At 44.0% G+C, this 25,791-nt stretch overlaps 1 protein-coding gene across 1 annotated transcript in view; it reads left to right on the plus strand.

Annotated features, from left to right (window-relative positions):
- Positions 1-20,268, plus strand: part of LNP1 (leukemia NUP98 fusion partner 1) — a 57,468-nt gene extending 37,200 nt beyond the window's left edge. Inside the window, exons 4-5 of the mRNA XM_044285751.1 lie at positions 5,502-5,594; positions 19,957-20,268. Of these exons, the coding sequence (XP_044141686.1) occupies positions 5,502-5,594; positions 19,957-20,064 (201 nt within the window). The 3' untranslated portion in view covers positions 20,065-20,268. The remainder of the gene's footprint in view (positions 1-5,501; positions 5,595-19,956) is intronic.
- Positions 20,269-25,791: the final 5,523 nt, after the last annotated feature.

The following is a 25,791-nucleotide window of genomic DNA, read 5'->3' on the forward strand; positions in this document are numbered from 1 at the left end:
GCATGCTGGGAGTCGTAGTTTCACCACAGCTGGAGTGCCGGAGGTTAGCCATCACTGTGGATCTAGACCTACCATGCATTATAAATAAATGCAGCTGTGAGTGTAACATATGTACTAACAAGTATCACTCTAGGTTATGTGGCTACATACTGATAATATTTATTATGTATTTAAGTAAATCTGTGATTTATACTTGTTAGATTTTGAACCTTATATTGCATGTCCTCTTGACTAACAAGCTTTTTAATGACTGAATATGAACTCACATCCTGTTGTCTCCATCTCTCCCTGGAGAATCCTGAGCACACGGATTTGCACCTGATTCACCTTCAGCTTCAGGTTTCTGGACTTGTGTTAAACTCTCAGCAGATTTTACCATGTGTTTTCCTTCCATGTATTTGTCCAGATTGTGAACTCCCTGTGGGCAGGATTATCTTTTCCTTGTGTTATTATCCCCTTTTGTTGCTATGTTTGTATATAATATTGTCATTGTATTGGTTGCATGTTGTTGTGTGATGTATACAGTACAGACCAAAAGTTTGGACACACCTTCTCATTCAAAGAGTTTTCTTTATTTTCATGACTATGAAAATTGTAGATTCACACTGAAGGCATCAAAACTATGAATTAACACATGTGGAATTATATACATAACAAAAAAGTGTGAAACAACTGAAAATATGTCATATTCTAGGTTCTTCAAAGTAGCCACCTTTTGCTTTGATTACTGCTTTGCACACTCTTGGCATTCTCTTGATGAGCTTCAAGAGGTAGTCACCTGAAATGGTCTTCCAACAGTCTTGAAGGAGTTCACAGAGATGCTTAGCACTTGTTGGCCCTTTTGCCTTCACTCTGCGGTCCAGCTCACCCCAAACCATCTCGATTGGGTTCAGGTCCGGTGACTGTGGAGGCCAGGTCATCTGGCGCAGCACCCCATCACTCTCCTTCATGGTCAAATAGCCCTTACACAGCCTGGAGGTGTGTTTGGGGTCATTGTCCTGTTGAAAAATAAATGATGGTCCAACTAAACGCAAACCGGATGGAATAGCATGCCACTGCAAGATGCTGTGGTAGCCATGCTGGTTCAGTATGCCTTCAATTTTGAATAAATCCCCAACAGTGTCACCAGCAAAGCATGCCCACACCATTACACCTCCTCCTCCATGCTTCACGGTGGGAACCAGGCATGTAGAGTCCATCCGTTCACCTTTTCTGCGTCGCACAAAGACACGGTGGTTGGAACCAAAGATCTCAAATTTGGACTCATCAGACCAAAGCACAGATTTCCACTGGTCTAATGTCCATTCCTTGTGTTCTTTAGCCCAAACAAGTGTCTTCTGCTTGTTGCCTGTCCTTAGCAGTGGTTTCCTAGCAGATATTCTACCATGAAGGCCTGATTCACACAGTCTCCTCTTAACAGTTGTTTTAGAGATGTGTCTGCTGCTAGAACTCTGTGTGGCATTGACCTGGTCTCTAATCTGAGCTGCTGTTTACCTGTGATTTCTGAGGCTGGTGACTCGGATAAACGTATCCTCCGCAGCAGAGGTGACTCTTGGTCTTCCTTTCTTGGGGCGGTCCTCATGTGAGCCAGTTTCTTTGTAGCGCTTGATGGTTTTTGTGACTGCACTTGGGGACACTTTCAAAGTTTTCCCAATTTTATGTGGTAGTATTTATTACTGCTGAAAGTGGTATCAACAATTATTTAATTGATGGAGGGCCTAAAAGTTTTTTTTAACCAAGATAAGGGGCCGTTGTCTCAGCTGTCCACTAAGCATTCTATTGGGGGGGATTTGTCTGAACAATCAAAAACAGTTTTCAGACATATCCCTCATCAGATTCATTGACTTTTATTTTGGACACCATTTGACCTGTTTTCTGTCTATGTAGATTTTTTTCTTGTTGCAAGATACGATAGTGTGGTAGACTATGCTATTGCATGCTCTCACTAAAAATTAGACAGAGCGCCGGTCAAATGGAGTCCAAAGTTTAATTGTTTGGACACCTTTTATATCCCAGTGGGTTGATGCACATGGGACCACCCGTCCTCCTTTTGGCCTCCAGCCAGGTACATAAAGATCTGCTGCTCTCAGCATTAATTAATGTAGGGGCTTCAGGCATTTTGTGCTCCTGGCCAGTGGCCAGTGGCCACAGGTTTCCTCCTGAATGTAGCTGTATTGCCATCCTCATGATGAAGATATAGTTTCATACTGTGACATGGACTGTAGTATTTTGTGGTGCACCATGGTTTTTGGCTTTGCAGAGGCAGTATTTTGTGCTGCACTGTAATATTTGGTTCTGCTAGGGCAGTATATTGTGCTTCACTGTGGTATTTGGTTCTTCCGGGGCAGCATTTTGTCCTGCATTACAGTATTGCTGGCCCGTCTACTTCTGTTACCCCACCTTCTTTAGGTTTGGACCCACCTACAACATGGGGACACTCTTATTTTTTTTACCAGTGCCACTTTAAATTTCCAATCCGCCCCTGGCTGGGGAGCAGTCGTGAATACTGTTTTCAGTTATTCTGCCATATTTCACACGTGGAGAGCTCAGTGGTCAGCCAAGACGCGACGTGAACAGCCCCTAGAAAGGAGTAAATATTTTTTAGGGGGCTGCTTACCGTATCTATTTTATGGCTTGTAGAAGTCTTATAGCTTCAAAGGATTTGGGACTATCAAAGATGTTTATGTTATATGATCACCTTATAGTAGTATAATCTATATAAATCCCTGAGAGATTAACGTTTTGGCAACTCTTTCTTTAGTGAGGTTTAAGAGGATCATTGATATTTCAAAGTCTTAAAGTATAACTTTAATCCTACTAAAGCTTTGGAGCACCAATTGTATAATCTTGATTCCTAGCTACACAGTTCTTATAGAAGATGTGATGTAGAAATACTGCACATCCTTCATGGGTCCCTAAAAAAGGGAAGCCATTGTGAACAGATCCTAAGTGGCTAAATATTTCCGTTTCCTGCAGTTTCCCACTTGTATTAAAGAAGACCTTTCACCTGGAAAAACGGAGGTGGAGACTTAGGGGACTTGGTTATAGTAGGCGGAGTCTGCCCTTGTTCTGCTGGGCGTCTCCTCCTCCTAGGCTGTAGCTCTGCGCCGCGATTGGCCAGCGCTACAGCCTAGGAGGAGGAGACACCCAGCAGAACAAGGGCAGACTCCGCCTACTATAACCAAGGCAGGTATATACAGGGCGAGCTAAAGCCGATTGTCGGGAAGGAAGCACATTTAGATGGGCAGAATGTTGGGAACGAGCGTTTGCAGGAACTTTCATTCCTGATAATCTGCCCGAATATCGGGTCATGAAGGCATCTTTCAAGCAGTCAGTGTTTGGTCAGTGATTGTGATCATCCGTGATTGTGAACCAAAACCAAGAGTGGAGGCTACACACAGATACGGTATAAGGGAAAGATCTGCTCCTGTTCTGTGTTTAGATCTGCACCTGGTTTTGGCTCACAATCACTGATGGAAATCACTGACCGAACACTGACTGTGTGAAAAGTGGCATAACTGATCAAATTATGGCATTTTCACACCTGAAATTTCCCGACAGCGGTTATGATGTCACAGTGACTGCCCTGTATGACACATACTTGTGACATCACAGCCAGTTAGCTGACTGAAACCAGCCTATGATGTCACAACCCATCACCTGATGGAAACACATTTAAGATATCACAGCAACTTGCCTGACTGTAGAGGTGATAAACGTCCATTGTCAGAAATCTTCTTTAAAGCCCCTCCCCCATAAACAAATAATGTTTAAATGAAGCATTTTTATTTTTATGCATTTTATGCGATATAAAATAAAAATACATATAAAAATAAAATAGGAATCCTTAATGTCATTATATACAGGTGAAACGCAAAAAATTAGAATATTGTGCAAAGTTCATTTATTTCAGTAATGCAACTTAAAAGGTGAAACTAACATATGAGATAGACTCATTATATGCAAAGTGAGATATTTTAAGCCTTTATTTGTTATAATTTGGATGATTATGGCTTACAGCTTATGAAACCCCAAAGTCACAATCTCAGGTCCCCTTTGCTCAGGGGGTATGGATTAATTAGATGACTAGAGTGACACTTTGAGCCTAGAATATTGAACCTTTTCACAATATTCTAATTTTAAGTTGCATTAATGCCTTTTTCATTACTGAAATAAATGAACTTTTGCACGATATTCAAATTTTTCGAGTTTCACCTGTGCTGACTTTGCCCTTGGATTTGCTTGCATTTGTCATAATGCCTTGCAAAGCTCAACAGAGTGATCGATTCTTCTTGCACATGAACGTGTCCGTCTTTCGGTCCTCAAACAATAAATCTGCAAGATACGGATACCTTCCATCTGCATTTTTCTTACTCCCATCAAAATTAACGACTTTTGTTATCCACAATACCGACCAAAATAGGACATGTTACAGTATATAGTTTATATAATATGGATGTGTGCATGGCCCATAGAAATGAGTCAGTGTGCACACGTATAAAAAAAATATGGGCATGTGCATGAGGCCTTATAGTGTGACACGTTTTGAATCTTTTGGGAAGCCTAAATGCTCCATCTGGTCTTGCTGTTTTCTATGTGGACCACTAACAGTTTTACGTTTGCATGCTTTTGTTTGTCTTTGTCTAACGATGAAATGTCACCAATTGCTTACACACAGTAGTTCAACAAAGGCAAATTTTACATAGGTGACCTTTACAACTTGGTCAGCTGCATTATACACTTCAGTCTTCACAGATCAAAATTGGATCACCCTGTACAAGAAGGTGTGGTGATTGTCTCACCCTCCAGCCCCTCTCAATGGTGCTTTAAATAATTCCTCATCTCCTCGTTAGATAGCAATACTGTTCCTCTAGAAAGTGTGTCTGCATAGGCTCAGAGGCACAGGTATTGCAGTGTAAAAGTAGTAGTGGTATTGCACATGATAATTACATATTTTTTCCTGGTGACCAAGAGCTTCAAGTTAAGGCTTCCATACACATTAGAGTATTGTCGGCCAAACTCGCCATTTTTGGCGGGGCCAACTGCAAATCTAATGTGTAAGGGGAGTTCCCAACTCTCCCACAACAGATGATGACGGAGGAAAGAAGGATCAGAATATTTTCATTTTTTTGCTCAATCTTTTTGTTTTCTTAGGAGATGGGCTACTGTAGGTAGGCTTCATCCCCGCAACATACAAAAAGTACAGAGGGGCATAACACCCAAGTACAACCACATTAAAAAGTTACAATAATTCAAAATTCATTCCATGTCGTATAAATGGGTCTCATCTACCACTAACCAAGAAATAAAACACCTCAATGAAATGGTTAATGCTTTCAAACTCAGCAGCCCTAATTTAGAACTGGGATGCCATCCAGGACCAAACCATTGTAACCTCAGGCAGTTCACTGTCATCTGTGTCTCGTTTGTCCATGACCTTGTTAGGCAGAAGCAGAATGTACATGTTAATTATAATGATAATGATTTGTTTTCCTTTAAAGGATGAAGACGAGGACCCATGTGTTATCTGCCATGACGACCTTCACACTGACAGCATCTGGGAGCTGCACTGCTCACACAGATTCCATAAAGAGGTACTGGGATGGTCTCCATATAATTATAATTACCACTATACATAGTGACTCTTTATTATACACATCAGTAGCTATAGTATCCGTTGCACCAATTTTTCAAGGGCAGTAGATTAGGTAATGGAAATAAGATTGTGCTCTACAAGTCTTGAACCCTAAGAATATCTACTCTAGGACCTTGGCTACAGTTGGTTATGTGACACCTAAAAAACTTGCTCATTGACAAACATAACTTTTGTTAAGGCTTTAGGGTACGGCCACCTGGTCAGGTTTTTTTATTCAGTTTTGGTTGCCAAATTAGAAGTGGATCAAAAAAGGAGAGGATGTATGAAGGACAGATACAACTTCTCTTTTTTAGAATTCACTCCTGGTTTTGGCTTCCAAAACTGCATCGACAAACCTGAACGTGTGACCTTACCCTTACGCTTTGTTGTTTTGTCTTGTGACAAAGTTAATAGCAGCATCACAGGTAGGCGGGTGCATATCGATACTTACTGTACACTATATGGCCAAAAATATGTGGACACCTGAACCATCATGACTAGAGTTGAGCGAACACCTGGATGTTCGGGTTCGAGAAGTTCGGCCGAACATCCCGGAAATGTTCGGGTTCGGGATCCGAACCCGATCCGAACTTCGTCCCGAACCCGAACCCCATTGAAGTCAATGGGGACCCGAACTTTTCGGCACTAAAAAGGCTGTAAAACAGCCCAGGAAAGAGCTAGAGGGCTGCAAAAGGCAGCAACATGTAGGTAAATCCCCTGCAAACAAATGTGGATAGGGAAATGAATTAAAATAAAAATTAAATAAATAAAAATTAACCAAAATCAATTGGAGAGAGGTTCCATAGCAGAGAATCTGGCTTCCCGTCACCCACCACTGGAACAGTCCATTCTCAGATATTTAGGCCCCGGCACCCAGGCAGAGGAGAGAGGTCCCGTAACAGAGAATCTGTCTTCATGTCAGCAGAGAATTAGTCTGCATGTCATAGCAGAGAATGAGGCTTCACGTCAGCCACCACTGCAACAGTCCATTGGCATATATTTAGGCCCAGCACACACACAGGCAGAGGAGAGAGGTCCCGTAACAGAGAATCTGGCTTCATGTCAGCAGAGAATCAGTCTGCATGTCATAGCAGAGAATCAGGCTTCAGGTCAGCCACCACTGCAACAGTCCATTGTCATAAATTTAGGCCCAGCACCCAGGCAGAGGAGAGAGGTCCCGTAACAGAGAATCTGGCTTCATGTCAGCAGAGAATCAGTCTTCATATCATAGCAGAGAATCAGGCTTCACGTCACCCACCACTGTAAGAGTCAATTTTCATAAATTTAGGCCCAGAACCCAGGCAGAGGAGAAAGGTCCCGTAACAGACAATCTGGCTTCATGTCAGCAGAGAATCAGTCTTCATATCATAGCAGAGAATCAGGCTTCACGTCACCCACCACTGTAAGAGTCAATTTTCATAAATTTAGGCCCAGAACCCAGGCAGAGGAGAAAGGTCCCGTAACAGACAATCTGGCTTCATGTCAGCAGAGAATCAGTCTTCATATCATAGCAGAGAATCAGGCTTCACGTCACCCACCACTGTAAGAGTCAATTTTCATAAATTTAGGCCCAGAACCCAGGCAGAGGAGAAAGGTCCCGTAACAGACAATCTGGCTTCATGTCAGCAGAGAATCAGTCTTCATATCATAGCAGAGAATCAGGCTTCACGTCACCCACCACTGTAAGAGTCAATTTTCATAAATTTAGGCCCAGAACCCAGGCAGAGGAGAAAGGTCCCGTAACAGACAATCTGGCTTCATGTCAGCAGAGAATCAGTCTTCATATCATAGCAGAGAATCAGGCTTCACGTCACCCACCACTGTAAGAGTCAATTTTCATAAATTTAGGCCCAGAACCCAGGCAGAGGAGAAAGGTCCCGTAACAGACAATCTGGCTTCATGTCAGCAGAGAATCAGTCTTCATATCATAGCAGAGAATCAGGCTTCACGTCACCCACCACTGTAAGAGTCAATTTTCATAAATTTAGGCCCAGAACCCAGGTAGAGGAGAAAGGTCCCGTAACAGACAATCTGGCTTCATGACAGCAGAGAATCAGTCTGCATGTCATAGCAGAGAATCAGGCTTCACGTCAGCCACCACTGCAACAGTCCATTGTCATAAATTTAGGCCCAGCACCCAGGCAGAGGAGAGAGGTCCCGTAAAAGAGGATCTGGCTTCATGTCAGCAGAGAATCAGTCTGCATGTCATAGCAGAGAATCAGGCTTCACGTCAGCCACCACTGCAACAGTCCATTGTCATAAATTTAGGCCCAGCACCCAGGCAGAGGAGAGAGGTCCCGTAACAGAGGATCTGGCTTCATGTCAGCAGAGAATCAGTCTGCATGTCATAGCAGAGAATCAGGCTTCACGTCAGCCACCACTGCAACAGTCCATTGTCATAAATTTAGGCCCAGCACCCAGGCAGAGGAGAGAGGTCCCGTAACAGACAATCTGGCTTCATGTCAGCAGAGAATTAGTCTGCATGTCATAGCAGAGAATCAGGCTTCATGTCAGCCACCACTGCAACAGTCCATTGGCATATATTTAGGCCTAGCACACAGGCAGAGGAGAGGTTCATTCAACTTTGGGTAGCATCGCAATATAATGGTAAAATGAAAATAAAAATAGGATTGAATGAGGAAGTGCCCTGGAGTCCAATAATATATGGTTATGGGGAGGTAGTTAATGTCTAATCTGGACAAGGGACGGACAGGTCCTGTGGGATCCATGCCTGGTTCATTTTTATGAACGTCAGCTTGTCCACATTGGCTGTAGACAGGCGGCTGCGTTTGTCTGTAATGACGCCCCCTGCCGTGCTGAATACACGTTCAGACAAAACGCTGGCTGCCGGGCAGGCCAGCACCTCCAAGGCATAAAAGGCTAGCTCTGGCCACGTGGACAATTTAGAGACCCAGAAGTTGAATGGGGCCGAACCATCAGTCAGTACGTGGAGGGGTGTGCACACGTACTGTTCCACCATGTTAGTGAAATGTTGCCTCCTGCTAACACGTTGCGTATCAGGTGGTGGTGCAGTTAGCTGTGGCGTGTTGACAAAAGTTTTCCACATCTCTGCCATGCTAACCCTGCCCTCAGAGGAGCTGGCCGTGACACAGCTGCCTTGGCGACCTCTTGCTCCTCCTCTGCCTTGGCCTTGGGCTTCCACTTGTTCCCCTGTGACATTTGGGAATGCTCTCAGTAGCGCGTCTACCAACGTGCGCTTGTACTCGCGCATCTTCCTATCACGCTCCAGTGCAGGAAGTAAGGTGGGCACATTGTCTTTGTAGCGTGGATCCAGCAGGGTGGCAACCCAGTAGTCCGCACAGGTTAAAATGTGGGCAACTCTGCTGTCGTTGCGCAGGCACTGCAGCATGTAGTCGCTCATGTGTGCCAGGCTGCCCAGGGGTAAGGACAAGCTGTCCTCTGTGGGAGGCGTATCGTCATCGTCCTGCCTTTCCCCCCAGCCACGCACCAGTGATGGACCCGAGCTGCGTTGGGTGCCACCCCGCTGTGACCATGCTTCATCCTCATCCTCCTCCACCTCCTCCTCATCCTCGTCCTCCTCGTCCTCCAGTAGTGGGCCCTGGCTGGCCACATTTGTACCTGGCCTCTGCTGTTGCAAAAAACCTCCCTCTGAGTCACTTCGAAGAGACTGGCCTGAAAGTGCTAAAAATGACCCCTCTTCCTCATCCTCCTCCTCCTCCTCCTGGGCCACCTCCTGTTCCATCATCGCCCTAAGTGTTTTCTCAAGGAGACATAGAAGTGGTATTGTAACGCTGATAACGGTGTCATCGCCACTGGCCATGTTGGTGGAGTACTCGAAACAGCGCAACAGGGCACACAGGTCTCGCATGGAGGCCCAGTCATTGGTGGTGAAGTGGTGCTGTTCTGTAGTGCGACTGACCCGTGCGTGCTGCAGCTGAAACTCCACTATGGCCTGCTGCTGCTCGCACAGTCTGTCCAGCATGTGCAAGGTGGAGTTCCACCTGGTGGGCACGTCGCATATGAGGCGGTGAGCGGGAAGGCCGAAGTTACGCTGTAGCGCAGACAGGCGAGCAGCGGCAGGATGTGAACGCCGGAAGCGCGAACAGACGGCCCGCACTTTATGCAGCAGCTCTGACATGTCGGGGTAGTTGTGAATGAACTTCTGCACCACCAAATTCAGCACATGCGCCAAGCAAGGGATGTGCGTCAAATTGGCTAGTCCCAGAGCTGCAACGAGATTTCGCCCATTATCACACACCACCAGGCCGGGCTTGAGGCTCACCGGCAGCAACCACTCGTCGGTCTGTTGTTCAATACCCCGCCACAACTCCTGTGCGGTGTGGGGCCTGTCCCCCAAACATATGAGTTTCAGAATGGCCTGCTGACGTTTACCCCGGGCTGTGCTGAAGTTGGTGGTGAAGGTGTGTGGCTGACTGGATGAGCAGGTGGAAGAAGAGGAGGAGGAAGCCGAGAAGGAGGAGGTGGCAACAGGAGGCAAAGAATGTTGCCCTGCGATCCTTGGCGGCGGCAGGACGTGCGCCAAACAGCTCTCCGCCTGGGGCCCAGCTGCCACTACATTTACCCAGTGTGCAGTTAGGGAGATATAGCGTCCCTGGCCGTGCTTACTGGTCCACGTATCTGTGGTTAGGTGGACCTTGCTACAGATGGCGTTGCGCAGTGCACACTTGATTTTATCGGATACTTGGTTGTGCAGGGAAGGCACGGCTCTCTTGGAGAAGTAGTGCCGGCTGGGAACAACATACTGTGGGACAGCAAGCGACATGAGCTGTTTGAAGCTGTCTGTGTCCACCAGCCTAAATGACAGCATTTCATAGGCCAGTAGTTTAGAAATGCTGGCATTCAGGGCCAGGGATCGAGGGTGGCTAGGTGGGAATTTACGCTTTCTATCAAATGTTTGTGAGATGGAGAGCTGAACGCTGGCGTGTGACATGGTTGAGACGCTTGGTGACGGAGGTGGTGGTGGTGGTGTTGGTGGTACATCCCCTGTTTGCTGGGCGGCAGGTGCCAACGTTCCTCCAGAGGCGGAGGAAGAGGCCGAGGCGGCAGCAGCAGAATAGGCCGAGGCGGCAGCAGCAGAAGAGGTAGCAGGGGGAGCCTGAGTGACTTCCTTGGTTTTAAGGTGTTTACTCCACTGCAGTTCATGCTTTGCATGCAGGTGCCTGGTCATGCAGGTTGTGCTCAGGTTCAGAACGTTAATGCCTCGCTTCAGGCTCTGATGGCACAGCGTGCAAACCACTCGGGTCTTGTCGTCAGCACATTGTTTGAAGAAGTGCCATGCCAGGGAACTCCTTGAAGCTGCCTTTGGGGTGCTCGGTCCCAGATGGCGGCGGTCAGTAGCAGGCGGAGTCTCTTGGCGGCGGGTGTTCTGCTTTTGCCCACTGCTCCCTCTTTTGCTACGCTGTTGGCTCGGTCTCACCACTGCCTCTTCCTCCGAACTGTGAAAGTCAGTGGCACGACCTTCATTCCATGTGGGGTCTAGGACCTCATCGTCCCCTGCATCGTCTTCCACCCAGTCTTGATCCCTGACCTCCTGTTCAGTCTGCACACTGCAGAAAGACGCAGCAGTTGGCACCTGTGTTTCGTCATCATCAGAGACATGCTGAGGTGGTATTCCCATGTCCTCATCATCAGGAAACATAAGTGGTTGTGCGTCAGTGCATTCTATGTCTTTCACCGCTGGGGAAGGGCTAGGTGGATGCCCTTGGGAAACCCTGCCAGCGGAGTCTTCAAACAGCATAAGAGACTGCTGCATAACTTGAGGCTGAGACAGTTTCCCTGGTATGCATGGGGGTGATGTGACAGACTGATGGGGTTGGTTTTCAGGCGCCATCTGTGCGCTTTCTGCAGAAGACTGGGTGGGAGATAATGTGAACGTGCTGGATCCACTGTCGGCCACCCAATTGACTAATGCCTGTACCTGCTCAGGCCTTACCATCCTTAGAACGGCATTGGGCCCCACCATATATCGCTGTAAATTCTGGCGGCTACTGGGACCTGAGGTAGTTGGTACACTAGGACGTGTGGATGTGGCAGAACGGCCACGTCCTCTCCCAGCACCAGAGGGTCCACTAACACCACCACGACCATGTCCACGTCCGCGTCCCTTACTAGATGTTTTTCTCATTGTTATGGTTCACCACAACAACAAATATATTATTTGGCCCAATGTATTGTATTCAAATTCAGCGGGATATAAATTTGAGGCCTAGTATTTAGGCGCTGGGTGACCGGTATGGATTTAGTGACAGAATTAGACTTGGAAATGCACAGAAGCGTGTGTGTGAAGTTATTCTGAATGACCCAATGTGCACCTTGAATATTATATACCCTTTTTGGGATAGATTTCAAATAGCTCTGATATAGCAGGAACCACTAAATTATGAAATTGCTAAATTGGGAATTGTACTTCAACCCAGAACAAAAAATGTGCTTTGACGGGCACTAAATAACTTTCCCAGCTACAACAGGACAGCGGTAACGAGAGATTTAGAGGGATTTAAATTTGAGGCCTAGTATTTAGGCGCTGGGTGACAGGTATGGGTTTAGTGACAGAATTAGACTTGGAAATACACAGTAGCGGGTGTGTGTGAAGTTATTCTGAATGACCCAATGTGCACCTTCAATATTATATACCCTTTTTGGGATAGATTTCAAATAGCTCTGATATAGCAGGAACCACTAAATTATGAAATTGCTAAATTGGGAATTGTACTTCAACCCAGAACAAAAAATGTGCTTTGACGGACACTAAATATCTTGCCCAGCAACAACAGTACAGCGGGTAACGAGAGATTTAGCGGGATATAAATTTGAGGCCTAGTATTTAGGCGCTGGGTCACCGGTATGGATTTAGTGACAGAATTAGACTTGGAAATGCACAGAAGCGTGTGTGTGAAGTTATTCTGAATGACCCTATGTGCACCTTCAATATTATATACCCTTTTAGGGATAGATTTCAAATAGCTCTGATATAGCAGAAACCACTAAATTATGAAATTGCTAAATTGGGAATTGTACTTCAACCCAGAACAAAAAATGTGCTTTGACGGACACTAAATATCTTGCCCAGCAACAACAGTACAGCGGTGGGTAACGAGAGATTTAGAGGGATTTAAATTTGAGGCCTAGTATTTAGGCGCTGGGTCACCGGTATGGATTTAGTGACAGAATTAGACTTGGAAATGCACAGAAGCGTGTGTGTGAAGTTATTCTGAATGACCCTATGTGCACCTTCAATATTATATACCCTTTTAGGGATAGATTTCAAATAGCTCTGATATAGCAGAAACCACTAAATTATGAAATTGCTAAATTGGGAATTGTACTTCAACCCAGAACAAAAAATGTGCTTTGACGGACACTAAATATCTTGCCCAGCAACAACAGTACAGCGGTGGGTAACGAGAGATTTAGAGGGATTTAAATTTGAGGCCTAGTATTTAGGCGCTGGGTCACCGGTATGGATTTAGTGACAGAATTAGACTTGGAAATGCACAGAAGCGTGTGTGTGAAGTTATTCTGAATGACCCTATGTGCACCTTCAATATTATATACCCTTTTAGGGATAGATTTCAAATAGCTCTGATATAGCAGAAACCACTAAATTATGAAATTGCTAAATTGGGAATTGTACTTCAACCCAGAACAAAAAATGTGCTTTGACGGACACTAAATATCTTGCCCAGCAACAACAGTACAGCGGTGGGTAACGAGAGATTTAGAGGGATTTAAATTTGAGGCCTAGTATTTAGGCGCTGGGTCACCGGTATGGATTTAGTGACAGAATTAGACTTGGAAATGCACAGAAGCGTGTGTGTGAAGTTATTCTGAATGACCCTATGTGCACCTTCAATATTATATACCCTTTTAGGGATAGATTTCAAATAGCTCTGATATAGCAGAAACCACTAAATTATGAAATTGCTAAATTGGGAATTGTACTTCAACCCAGAACAAAAAATGTGCTTTGACGGACACTAAATATCTTGCCCAGCAACAACAGTACAGCGGGTAACGAGAGATTTAGAGGGATTTAAATTTGAGGCCTAGTATTTAGGCGCTGGGTGACAGGTATGGGTTTAGTGACAGAATTAGACTTGGAAATACACAGTAGCGGGTGTGTGTGAAGTTATTCTGAATGACCCAATGTGCACCTTCAATATTATATACCCTTTTTGGGATAGATTTCAAATAGCTCTGATATAGCAGGAACCACTAAATTATGAAATTGCTAAATTGGGAATTGTACTTCAACCCAGAACAAAAAATGTGCTTTGACGGACACTAAATATCTTGCCCAGCAACAACAGTACAGCGGTAACGAGAGATTTAGCGGGATATAAATTTGAGGCCTAGTATTTAGGCGCTGGGTCACCGGTATGGATTTAGTGACAGAATTAGACTTGGAAATGCACAGAAGCGTGTGTGTGAAGTTATTCTGAATGACCCTATGTGCACCTTCAATATTATATACCCTTTTAGGGATAGATTTCAAATAGCTCTGATATAGCAGAAACCACTAAATTATGAAATTGCTAAATTGGGAATTGTACTTCAACCCAGAACAAAAAATGTGCTTTGACGGACACTAAATATCTTGCCCAGCAACAACAGTACAGCGGTGGGTAACGAGAGATTTAGAGGGATTTAAATTTGAGGCCTAGTATTTAGGCGCTGGGTCACCGGTATGGATTTAGTGACAGAATTAGACTTGGAAATGCACAGAAGCGTGTGTGTGAAGTTATTCTGAATGACCCTATGTGCACCTTCAATATTATATACCCTTTTAGGGATAGATTTCAAATAGCTCTGATATAGCAGAAACCACTAAATTATGAAATTGCTAAATTGGGAATTGTACTTCAACCCAGAACAAAAAATGTGCTTTGACGGACACTAAATATCTTGCCCAGCAACAACAGTACAGCGGTGGGTAACGAGAGATTTAGAGGGATTTAAATTTGAGGCCTAGTATTTAGGCGCTGGGTCACCGGTATGGATTTAGTGACAGAATTAGACTTGGAAATGCACAGAAGCGTGTGTGTGAAGTTATTCTGAATGACCCTATGTGCACCTTCAATATTATATACCCTTTTAGGGATAGATTTCAAATAGCTCTGATATAGCAGAAACCACTAAATTATGAAATTGCTAAATTGGGAATTGTACTTCAACCCAGAACAAAAAATGTGCTTTGACGGACACTAAATATCTTGCCCAGCAACAACAGTACAGCGGTGGGTAACGAGAGATTTAGAGGGATTTAAATTTGAGGCCTAGTATTTAGGCGCTGGGTCACCGGTATGGATTTAGTGACAGAATTAGACTTGGAAATGCACAGAAGCGTGTGTGTGAAGTTATTCTGAATGACCCTATGTGCACCTTCAATATTATATACCCTTTTAGGGATAGATTTCAAATAGCTCTGATATAGCAGAAACCACTAAATTATGAAATTGCTAAATTGGGAATTGTACTTCAACCCAGAACAAAAATGTGCTTTGACGGACACTAAATATCTTGCCCAGCAACAACAGTACAGCGGTGGGTAACGAGAGATTTAGAGGGATTTAAATTTGAGGCCTAGTATTTAGGCGCTGGGTCACCGGTATGGATTTAGTGACAGAATTAGACTTGGAAATGCACAGAAGCGTGTGTGTGAAGTTATTCTGAATGACCCAATGTGCACCTTCAATATTATATACCCTTTTAGGGATAGATTTCAAATAGCTCTGATATAGCAGAAACCACTAAATTATGAAATTGCTAAATTGGGAATTGTACTTCAACCCAGAACAAAAAATGTGCTTTGACGGACACTAAATATCTTGCCCAGCAACAACAGTACAGCGGTAACGAGAGATTTAGAGGGATTTAAATTTGAGGCCTAGTATTTAGGCGCTGGGTGACAGGTATGGGTTTAGTGACAGAATTAGACTTGGAAATACACAGTAGCGGGTGTGTGTGAAGTTATTCTGAATGACCCTATGTGCACCTTCAATATTATATACCCTTTTAGGGATAGATTTCAAATAGCTCTGATATAGCAGAAACCACTAAATTATGAAATTGCTAAATTGGGAATTGTACTTCAACCCAGAACAAAAAATGTGCTTTGACGGACACTAAATATCTTGCCCAGCAACAACAGTACAGCGGTGGGTAACGAGAGATTTAGAGGGATTTAAATTTGAGGCCTAGTATTTAGGCGCTGGGTCACCGGTATGGATTTAGTGACAGAATTAGACTTGGAAATGCACAGAAGCGTGTGTGTGAAGTTATTCTGAATGACCCAATGTGCACCTTCAATATTATATACCCTTTTAGGGATAGATTTCAAATAGCTCTGATATAGCAGAAACCACTAAATTATGAAATTGCTAAATTGGGAATTGTACTTCAACCCAGAACAAAAAATGTGCTTTGACGGACACTAAATATCTTGCCCAGCAACAACAGTACAGCGGTAACGAGAGATTTAGAGGGATTTAAATTTGAGGCCTAGTATTTAGGCGCTGGGTGACAGGTATGGGTTTAGTGACAGAATTAGACTTGGAAATACACAGTAGCGGGTGTGTGTGAAGTTATTCTGAATGACCCAATGTGCACCTTCAATATTATATACCCTTTTTGGGATAGATTTCAAATAGCTCTGATATAGCAGGAACCACTAAATTATGAAATTGCTAAATTGGGAATTGTACTTCAACCCAGAACAAAAAATGTGCTTTGACGGACACTAAATATCTTGCCCAGCAACAACAGTACAGCGGTAACGAGAGATTTAGCGGGATATAAATTTGAGGCCTAGTATTTAGGCGCTGGGTCACCGGTATGGATTTAGTGACAGAATTAGACTTGGAAATGCACAGAAGCGTGTGTGTGAAGTTATTCTGAATGACCCTATGTGCACCTTCAATATTATATACCCTTTTAGGGATAGATTTCAAATAGCTCTGATATAGCAGAAACCACTAAATTATGAAATTGCTAAATTGGGAATTGTACTTCAACCCAGAACAAAAAATGTGCTTTGACGGACACTAAATATCTTGCCCAGCAACAACAGTACAGCGGTGGGTAACGAGAGATTTAGAGGGATTTAAATTTGAGGCCTAGTATTTAGGCGCTGGGTGACAGGTATGGGTTTAGTGACAGAATTAGACTTGGAAATACACAGTAGCGGGTGTGTGTGAAGTTATTCTGAATAACCCAATGTGCACCTTCAATATTATATACCCTTTTAGGGATAGATTCCAAATAGCTCTGATATAGCAGGAACCACTAAATTATGAAATTGCTAAATTGGGAATTGTACTTCAACCCAGAACAAAAAATGTGCTTTGACGGACACTAAATATCTTGCCCAGCAACAACAGTACAGCGGTAACGAGAGATTTAGAGGGATTTAAATTTGAGGCCTAGTATTTAGGCGCTGGGTGACAGGTATGGGTTTAGTGACAGAATTAGACTTGGAAATACACAGTAGCGGGTGTGTGTGAAGTTATTCTGAATGACCCAATGTGCACCTTCAATATTATATACCCTTTTAGGGATAGATTCCAAATAGCTCTGATATAGCAGGAACCACTAAATTATGAAATTGCTAAATTGGGAATTGTACTTCAACCCAGAACAAAAAATGTGCTTTGACGGACACTAAATATCTTGCCCAGCAACAACAGTACAGCGGTAACGAGAGATTTAGAGGGATTTAAATTTGAGGCCTAGTATTTAGGCGCTGGGTGACAGGTATGGGTTTAGTGACAGAATTAGACTTGGAAATACACAGTAGCGGGTGTGTGTGAAGTTATTCTGAATGACCCAATGTGCACCTTCAATATTATATACCCTTTTTGGGATAGATTTCAAATAGCTCTGATATAGCAGGAACCACTAAATTATGAAATTGCTAAATTGGGAATTGTATTTCAACCCAGAACAAGAAATGTGCTTGAACGGACACTAAATAACTCGCCCAGCTACAGCACTAGGGACAGATTTAGCTGGATATAAATTTGAGGCCTAGTATTTAGGCGCTGGGTGACCGGTATGGATTTAGTGACAGAATTAGACTGGGATATGGCCAAAAAATAAACAGACTATTGCTGGTTAAATGCACTTGGTGTGACAGCTTCACCCTGATGTAGGCTTTAGCCAAAAAACAACCACACCATTGAGGGTTAAATGCACTTGGTGACAGGCGCAGCTTGCCCCTGATTTTGTATATGGCCAAAAAATGAACAGACTATTGCTGGTTAAATGCACTTGGTGTGACAGCTTCACCCTGATGTAGGCTTTAGCCAAAAAACAACCACACCATTGAGGGTTAAATGCACTTGGTGACAGGCGCAGCTTGCCCCTGATTTTGTATATGGCCAAAAAATGAACAGACTATTGCTGGTTAAATGCACTTGGTGTCACAGCTTCACCCTGATGTAGGCTTTAGCCAAAAAACAACCACACCATTGAGGGTTAAATGCACTTGGTGACAGGCGCAGCTTGCCCCTGATTTTGTATATGGCCAAAAAATGAACAGACTATTGCTGGTTAAATGCACTTGGTGTGACAGCTTCACCCTGATGTAGGCTTTAGCCAAAAAACAACCACACCATTGAGGGTTAAATGCACTTGGTCGCAGCTTGTGCTGGCGCACCACAAGACACAAAATGGCCGCCGATCACCCCAGAAAAATGAGACTGACAAACGGTCTGTGCAGCCTAAAAACAGTGAGCAATTGAGGATCAGCAGCTCAATGATCCACAGCTGCAGATCGATCAGTTAATCAAGTCCTTTGGAGGAGTTAATCTGCCTAATCTCGCCCTACTGTCGCAGCCGCAACCTCTCCCTACGCTAATCAGAGCAGAGTGACGGGCGGCGCTATGTGACTCCAGCTTAAATAGAGGCTGGGTCACATGGTGCTCTGGCCAATCACAGCCATGCCAATAGTAGGCATGGCTGTGATGGCCTCTTGGGGCAAGTAGTATGACGCTTGTTGATTGGCTGCTTTGCAGCCTTTCAAAAAGCGCCAAGAAAGCGTCACAAAAGCGCCAAGAAAGCGACGAACACCGAACCCGAACCCGGACTTTTACGAAAATGTCCGGGTTCGGGTCCGTGTCACGGACACCCCAAAATTCGGTACGAACCCGAACTATACAGTTCGAGTTCGCTCATCCCTAATCATGACTATACCAGCTTGTTAGACATCCTGGTCGAAAACAATAGGTATTATTATGGAGTTGGGTCTTCTGCAGCTGTAACATCCTCCACCCTTCTAGGAAGGATTTCTACAAGGTTTGGGAATGTGTTTGTGGAATTTTTTGCCCATTCAGGAGCTTTTGTAAGGTCAGACATTGATACTGAGGACAGTGCCTGACTCGCAATCTCCGTTCTAGTTCATCCCAAAGGTGTTTCATTGCCCTGTGTAGGACGCTAAATTCCCTCAGCACCGAGCCAATCAAGCCATGACTTTATGGATTTTGCTTTGCGCCCAGGACCGCAGCGTTGTTAGATAAAGGTCTTCTCCAAACTGTTGTGACAAAGGTGGTAGGGACAATATTCTAAAATAGTCTTGCATTAACATGGACAAAAGGACAATGGAAATAAGTGGCCTAGCTCAAACCCTGGAAAACAGTCTTAAATCATTATCTCACCTCTGCCAAATTTTATAGTATGCACTATGCATTCTGGTAGGCATCCACCAAAGCCAGATTTCTCTATTATTTAGGCTGTTACACCACTCCAACTGCCTTTCACATTACACATGGTGGCATCAGCTTGACCATGGAAACCTAGTTCATGAAGCTACTTGAGCAGAAGTTGTTTGCTCATTGCAATTTTTACACAGTATGCACGGTAGCACTCCTAGGCAATTGTGTCACTGTGGCCCCAAAAAGTAGGGCATGGGTTAGAAGAACTGGTACTGACCTAAATGCACAATGCATAGTCTTTAGATTATCCTTTATACAGCTTGCTATTTGCAGGGGTGCAGGAGTATAGCTTATAGGGTGTGCAGAGGTAGCAGTCGCACTCAACCCCTGGTGCCTGAGGAAGCCCCAAAGGTCCCGACATGTCTTACTTTGGGGCGCAGAATCTTTAGGTGACCCCTCTGGACTCGCCTCTGGACTTGTGCTTTGCAGTGATTTCAATATTTGCCTCCTGTTATAGAGTGCACATATGTAAATGGAGACTTTTTCTGTTGTCATCTGCTGACCTTTGCTAGTCTATCATTAAAAATGTAATAGATTTTAGACAGCAGTGACCAAAACTACATTTCAAAAGGGATCATAAGTTTAACATTGTACTGATTCCCTCCACAGTGTATAGAAAAATGGTTGTGCAAGAAGCAGACGTGCCCCACGTGTCGAGTGCAGGTCATCACATCCAAGTCGTTCTTCTTATCTTCTGCCCGGATGAAAGTTCCCTGAAGAACAGAGTTGTAAATTTCTTCTCTGCAGGTGCAATAAACTGGCAATGCCCGAGTCTGCTTCTGACACCTGACAGCTGTACAGCGCACTGACTTTTTATATGATAGAATCTTATTTTTACAGGTGATTCCATTTTGTGGTACAGAATATTTTAGACCTTACATTTCTAATTTTTATTTTACAGCTGTACAGTAAATAAAGTTACCTCTTTGGTATATACCGGTTTGTATGGTTTCTAATTTGTAATACAAAATGAATATCAACAGTTCATGGAATATCAAAGGGTTGTTCCATCTCATCTTTCCAATCAGTGTAAGAGTCCTATTCACACGTCCGTATATGTGTTTTGCGGATCCGCAAAACACGGACACCGGCAATGTGTGTTTCGCATTTTGCGGACCGCACATCGACGGCACTCTCATAGAAAATGCCTTTTCTTGTCCGCAACTTGGACAAGAATAGGACATGTTCTATTTTTTGGCGGAACGGAAGTGCGGATCCGCAAATGCGGATGTGGACAGCACATTCAGGCCCCATTGAAAATGAATGGGTCCGCACCTGTTCCGCAAAATTGCAGAACGGATGCGGACCCATTTTGAGGACGTGTGAATGCACCCTTATGGGAGTTAGTCCAAGTTCACACCAGTTATTTTGTCAGTTATTTTCATCAGTTATTGCCAAAACTTGTAGTGAAGCCTACTCAGAGATAAAGTATAATGGCAAGATTTGCACCTATTCTGTGTTTTAGATCCGTATCTGGTTTTGGTTCACAATAATAACTCACCAATTAACTGAAGTGTGAACTTGGTCTTACAGAAGCAGTGCAGCATAGCCTGATTTACTGTTTCCGTAGCTCCAGCCACCCATGGTGGTCTCTTACCAGAGTTATTCTGATCTCAGCCATGAAAGTCTAAGATGGGAATGACCTATTAAGAATTACCAACAGCTAAGATCTTAAAGAGGTTGTCCCACTAAAAATATTCTACAGTTTTCAAATCAGCACCTGCATCTGAATATTTTTATAATTGAATGTTATATAGTTACTGAGTTATTCAATCAAATCTATCTGTATGTATTTATCTGTGGTGTTTGCTGTTTTTCTAATTTATCCGTCCTTCTCACTGAGGTGGGCACACATGCTCAGTTCCATCCTTCAACTGCCACCAGCTACAGCAGAAAGAACACACCCCTTAAGCCAGTGATGGCTAACCTCCGGCACTCCAGCTGTGGTGAAACTATGACTCCCAGGATGCTCCATTCATTTCAATGGAGTTCTGAGAACAGCCAAGCAAGTGTGCATCTTGGGAGTTGTAGTTTTGCCACAGCTGGAGTGCTGGAGGTTCGTCATCACAGGCCTAAGCTGACAGCATGAAATAAATCTAACAGAACAATTGGAGCAATGAATGGGGAGATCCCTGGATCCATGTGAGGTAGAGGGCTGGTTCTAGCTTTGTTAGAAAGAGATTGTCATGTACTAGATTATGTATTATTTTTTATTTTTTGCATTATTCATGGGATAACCCCTTTAAAGGGAAGGTCTATCGTGGCATTTATTTCCCAATGTTTCTAAAATGCAACAGAGCTGCCTTGCAAATAGTCTTAGTAACACGGTAATATAGTTTGTAAGACTGTAAGACAAACGCTATCCTGTTCAGCCTAGTATCCTAGAATGTTGATCCAGAGGACGGCAAAAGACCTAATGCCGTAGGAGTCAATTCTCCTCCAAATTTCATCAAATTCCTTCCCTCCTCATCTGGCAATCTACAGATCTGGTGATCAGGATAACTCCTTGGATCAACAATCCTCCTCCAGTTATTTATTAACTATAAGTAGTATTATCACACTCCAAAAATACATCCAGGCCTCTTTTAGTGGGTTCGCCACCTCCACTGGTAGTCTCACTGCTCTTACAGTAAAGATTCCTCTCTTATGTTGGTGTAGAGCAGATTTTCAGAGTATCCTGCCTGATGGCGGTTCAGGTTGTCCTTGATGGTTGGGAATTGTGAGGTGCGAGTCAGGGTCCCGTGCAACAGTGTAAGAGGCAATGATGAGCCAGTTGTATACTAGAACAGTTCTTTACTGAAAATTAAGTTCAAATTTAAGCACATCAGTCACAGTTCTCAGCATGCATGGACTGGGAGATGTTACACAAGTGCAATTTCCACAGATCCATGCAAAACACAGCTAGGTTTGATACATGAGATATGTGCCATTCCACATACACCCAGTAGTAAGAAGGTGCCCACTGCCATAATAAATGCATTTCCTAGGACCATTACCAAAAAAAGTTTTCACTTCAAAGAAGAGTCTTTTCAATTTACTAACCCTTCCAAAGTGTTGGTAATTGCTCCATCTCCTTTGTGGTCACATGAAGGCCACAGTCTTGTTCTCAGCGCTTCCACTGACATGCCGCTCCGGATTCACTAGTCTGCTTTCCCTTCCAGGCAATGTATGGGCATAATTATTGACATCATGTCCATGGCAGACAAGAAGCTTACTAAGAAAGGCAGCAGTTCACTGGCACATGCACAGTTACAACTCACTACTGCGCATACATCTCAGTGCAGTCTGACTGCACAATGGAAATGTTGGGACCTATCAGTGTCCCGGAAAGTAGCAGTTCAGCATATAAACACCTGGGACAGAGACAACTGTAATGCAGAGAAAAGAGCAAAAAATCTAATAAAAGATATTTGGAGGAACAATGTACAGTATTCTAATAACAGAGGGCACCTTAAAAAATTGCAAAATGTTCCTCGAGAACACCTTTAGAAAATTTTAGGTTATAAATACTAATGACCTATAGGCAATCAATATTAGATTGGTGGGAGTGGACACACAGAACCACCATCGATCAGCAGGAAGCACAGCTCCATTCTCTGTTTAGTGGCCATGTCGGGTTACTGCAGTTTAGCTCCCATTCAAGTGTTCAGGCGCCAGCAGTTGCTGCGAGTAGCTGGAATAACACCTACCAATCTAATATTGAAGGCCTATCCTAAGGATAGATCATCAACATCTGTGGCCCAGGAAACCCCTTTAAATGCAGCTTCACACTGTCTATTATCATGTTAAGAACTGAACTAATGACATAGCCAGTGACGTACCTTGCACGGAGAAAGGCTACACAACTGCTACGGGGTTCCGGATGATAGAGAGGATCCAACACTGAGCTGCTTTCACTGCTTTCCTACATAGTGAATTCAATTTCCTGCAGCTGCTTCTAGGGGGAGCTCAGTGCCTAGAGATTTATACAGCTGCTATTGAGTCCTATTGTAGCTGTATAAATTCATATGTACGGAGCTCCCAATAGTGGTGGCAGCAGGCAGAGCTTTATCAATTACAATAGGATATGGAGTACACACTATATTTTCTGCAAGCTCAGGACTGCATGTGCTTCAAAGGGCTTCCTGGCCTATTCCCTAGGGCGCGTGTGTCATGCTCGGCTCTGACTATGTGCGGAGGTCGGCCAGAATAGCAGCACGTCTTTAGTGTTTGTTTTGGAGTCGTGCTGGATCCGCCTCCCATCAGGTGCACTGGGTGGGGTCATTAGTTTAAATGGCTCTCATTTCCAGTGCTCTGAGCGGGTTTTAGAAATAAGTCTGGCCTAGGAAGCAAGCAAGCAAGGAAGGTTTTCTGTCCCAGCTCTGTTAAGTGTGGTTTCTGTTCTTGTTGTTTGCTGTTTTAGTTGTGTTGATATCTTCTCTCCCATCCAGGTTCTGTGCGAGCAGGCTGCTCCTATTTCCCCTTTTCACCATCTCAGGGAAGTTAGGGTGTATTAGCCTAGGCACGAGGACACAGCATTCCTACCACCAAGGTCTGCCTGTGGGCTGAGCAGTCAGGGATTTGCTAGGAGGTGACCCTTCCCCTGCTTCTCACTCAGAGCCTGGTTGTTGGTTTTTCTGTGTGTCTGAGTGCTTGTCCGCCGTGACAGCGTGCATCTCACTGTTGGCCTCTTAAAGGCCCAGCAACCACATCCAAATGTATCTCAGCCAATGCATGGCTATCCCTGGGAACATAAGGCATCCTCCTCAGTAGGCGGGTGCCTGAACTTTTTGGTTTCCTAGTGTTTAGTAACCAGCGAAGGTGCGTTTTCCTGTCTGACAATCCGTGTATCATACTCTTGTACTGACTACTGACCCTGTTCTCACACTTCCTGTCCTGACCTTGGCTTATCATCTTGATCCTTGCTGTCTGTCCTTACCTTTGATTTGTTATTAAGATTACACTTGTCTGCCTCGACCCTGGACTATATTTAGACTACACCTATTGCCTGACTCCTCAGTGCTATGCACTGGTGTCTCTGAGTATGTGGGTCAGCTGCCAACTACACCAGGGCTATCTCAAGAGGTAGTGGTCTGGTGGCTCCTCTTCAACGAAGTCCAGATTCCCATATAGAAGTTAAAAGGTGAGTACCAGTGGATTGACAGGATAATATTCTTAAAGATAGCCCAAAGCTAAACTGGTTAGTTGGTATAGTGGATTCACACTCACTACCCATGACAGGTGCAATGTAGTGGTACCCAAAGGTTCTTTATTGAAGAGTCAAGTTTAAAGTGGTTGTGACAAGGTTATCAGTGGATAGGGTATATCTAGCGGATTACTGGGGTGTGACAGCTAAGCCCCCCACAATCATGAGAACGAGGGTCCCTTTGACCTGTTCTAAAGGAGTGGTAGATTGTGTATGTGCACTGTCTGTCCATTAATTCTCTATGGAAGTGCCTGAGATAACTAAGCTCTGTATTACAAAGCTCTGATATTGATGTGTGTATGATGCCTGTACTGTGACAGCAATGTGTACATTATCCTTATGCTGTAACATCATTGTGTACATTAGCCCTGTTCTGTAATATTGCTGTGTGCATTATTTCTGTACTGTGATATCACTGTGTACATTATCCCTATGCTGTAACATTGTTGTGTACATTAGCTCTGTGCTATAATATTGCTGTGTGCATTATCCCTGTACTGTGATATTGTAGTGTCCCACTTATGTGTGTATGGGCCATTCCAAATTGCTATATTCCCTTTCATGTCATATTGCACTAATCACTATATTTTCTATTGTCAATGCTGCTAAATTCCTATTACAGGCTGTTAAAATACATGACACACTAAAGCACTAGAGGTCACTATAACATCATATAGGTCAGCCACAGGAAGTTTCGATAGGAGAGGAGTTGAGGGAGGAGAGGAGTGAGGAGTCTAGGAGACAGACTTGTCTCTGTTCTCCTGGGCCTTGCCCCAGGAGTTAATCTACTTGAACTTGTGGAGATTAGAGCGGTCCCAGCTTATGGACTCCACAGCACCAAGTGAGAAGCCTAAAAGCACCTGGACATAGCCTTACAACTAAGTACAAAGTTGGGTGTTACCATTCCTTTATGGACTATAGTTCAGACAACCTTTTCAAAGAATGGGGCAGAGAGTTTGCCTGCCATGAGGGAGACCGCCCTTACGTTGTATACTATTAGTACCAGAGGATCCATAGTATTGCAAGACTAAAAAGCCTGAGAAAGATCAGGAACCAAGTAGAGTATCCTTACCACTCCTGCATAAGTTGAGCTGGAACCTACATACATCACCTCACAGAGCCTGCTAATTGGGATTTGCAGCTTTACCCTCTTTGTCAACTTCATGTAACACAAAGTATTGCTATCAATTGCTATTTACTGCAAGACTACAATTGACAAGTAAAGTTCCTGTCTGGTTCCGCTACTGCCTCTCTCATCA

This window comes from Bufo gargarizans, chromosome 3, assembly GCF_014858855.1.
Source record: "Bufo gargarizans isolate SCDJY-AF-19 chromosome 3, ASM1485885v1, whole genome shotgun sequence".
NCBI classification, from domain to species: Eukaryota; Metazoa; Chordata; class Amphibia; order Anura; family Bufonidae; genus Bufo; species Bufo gargarizans.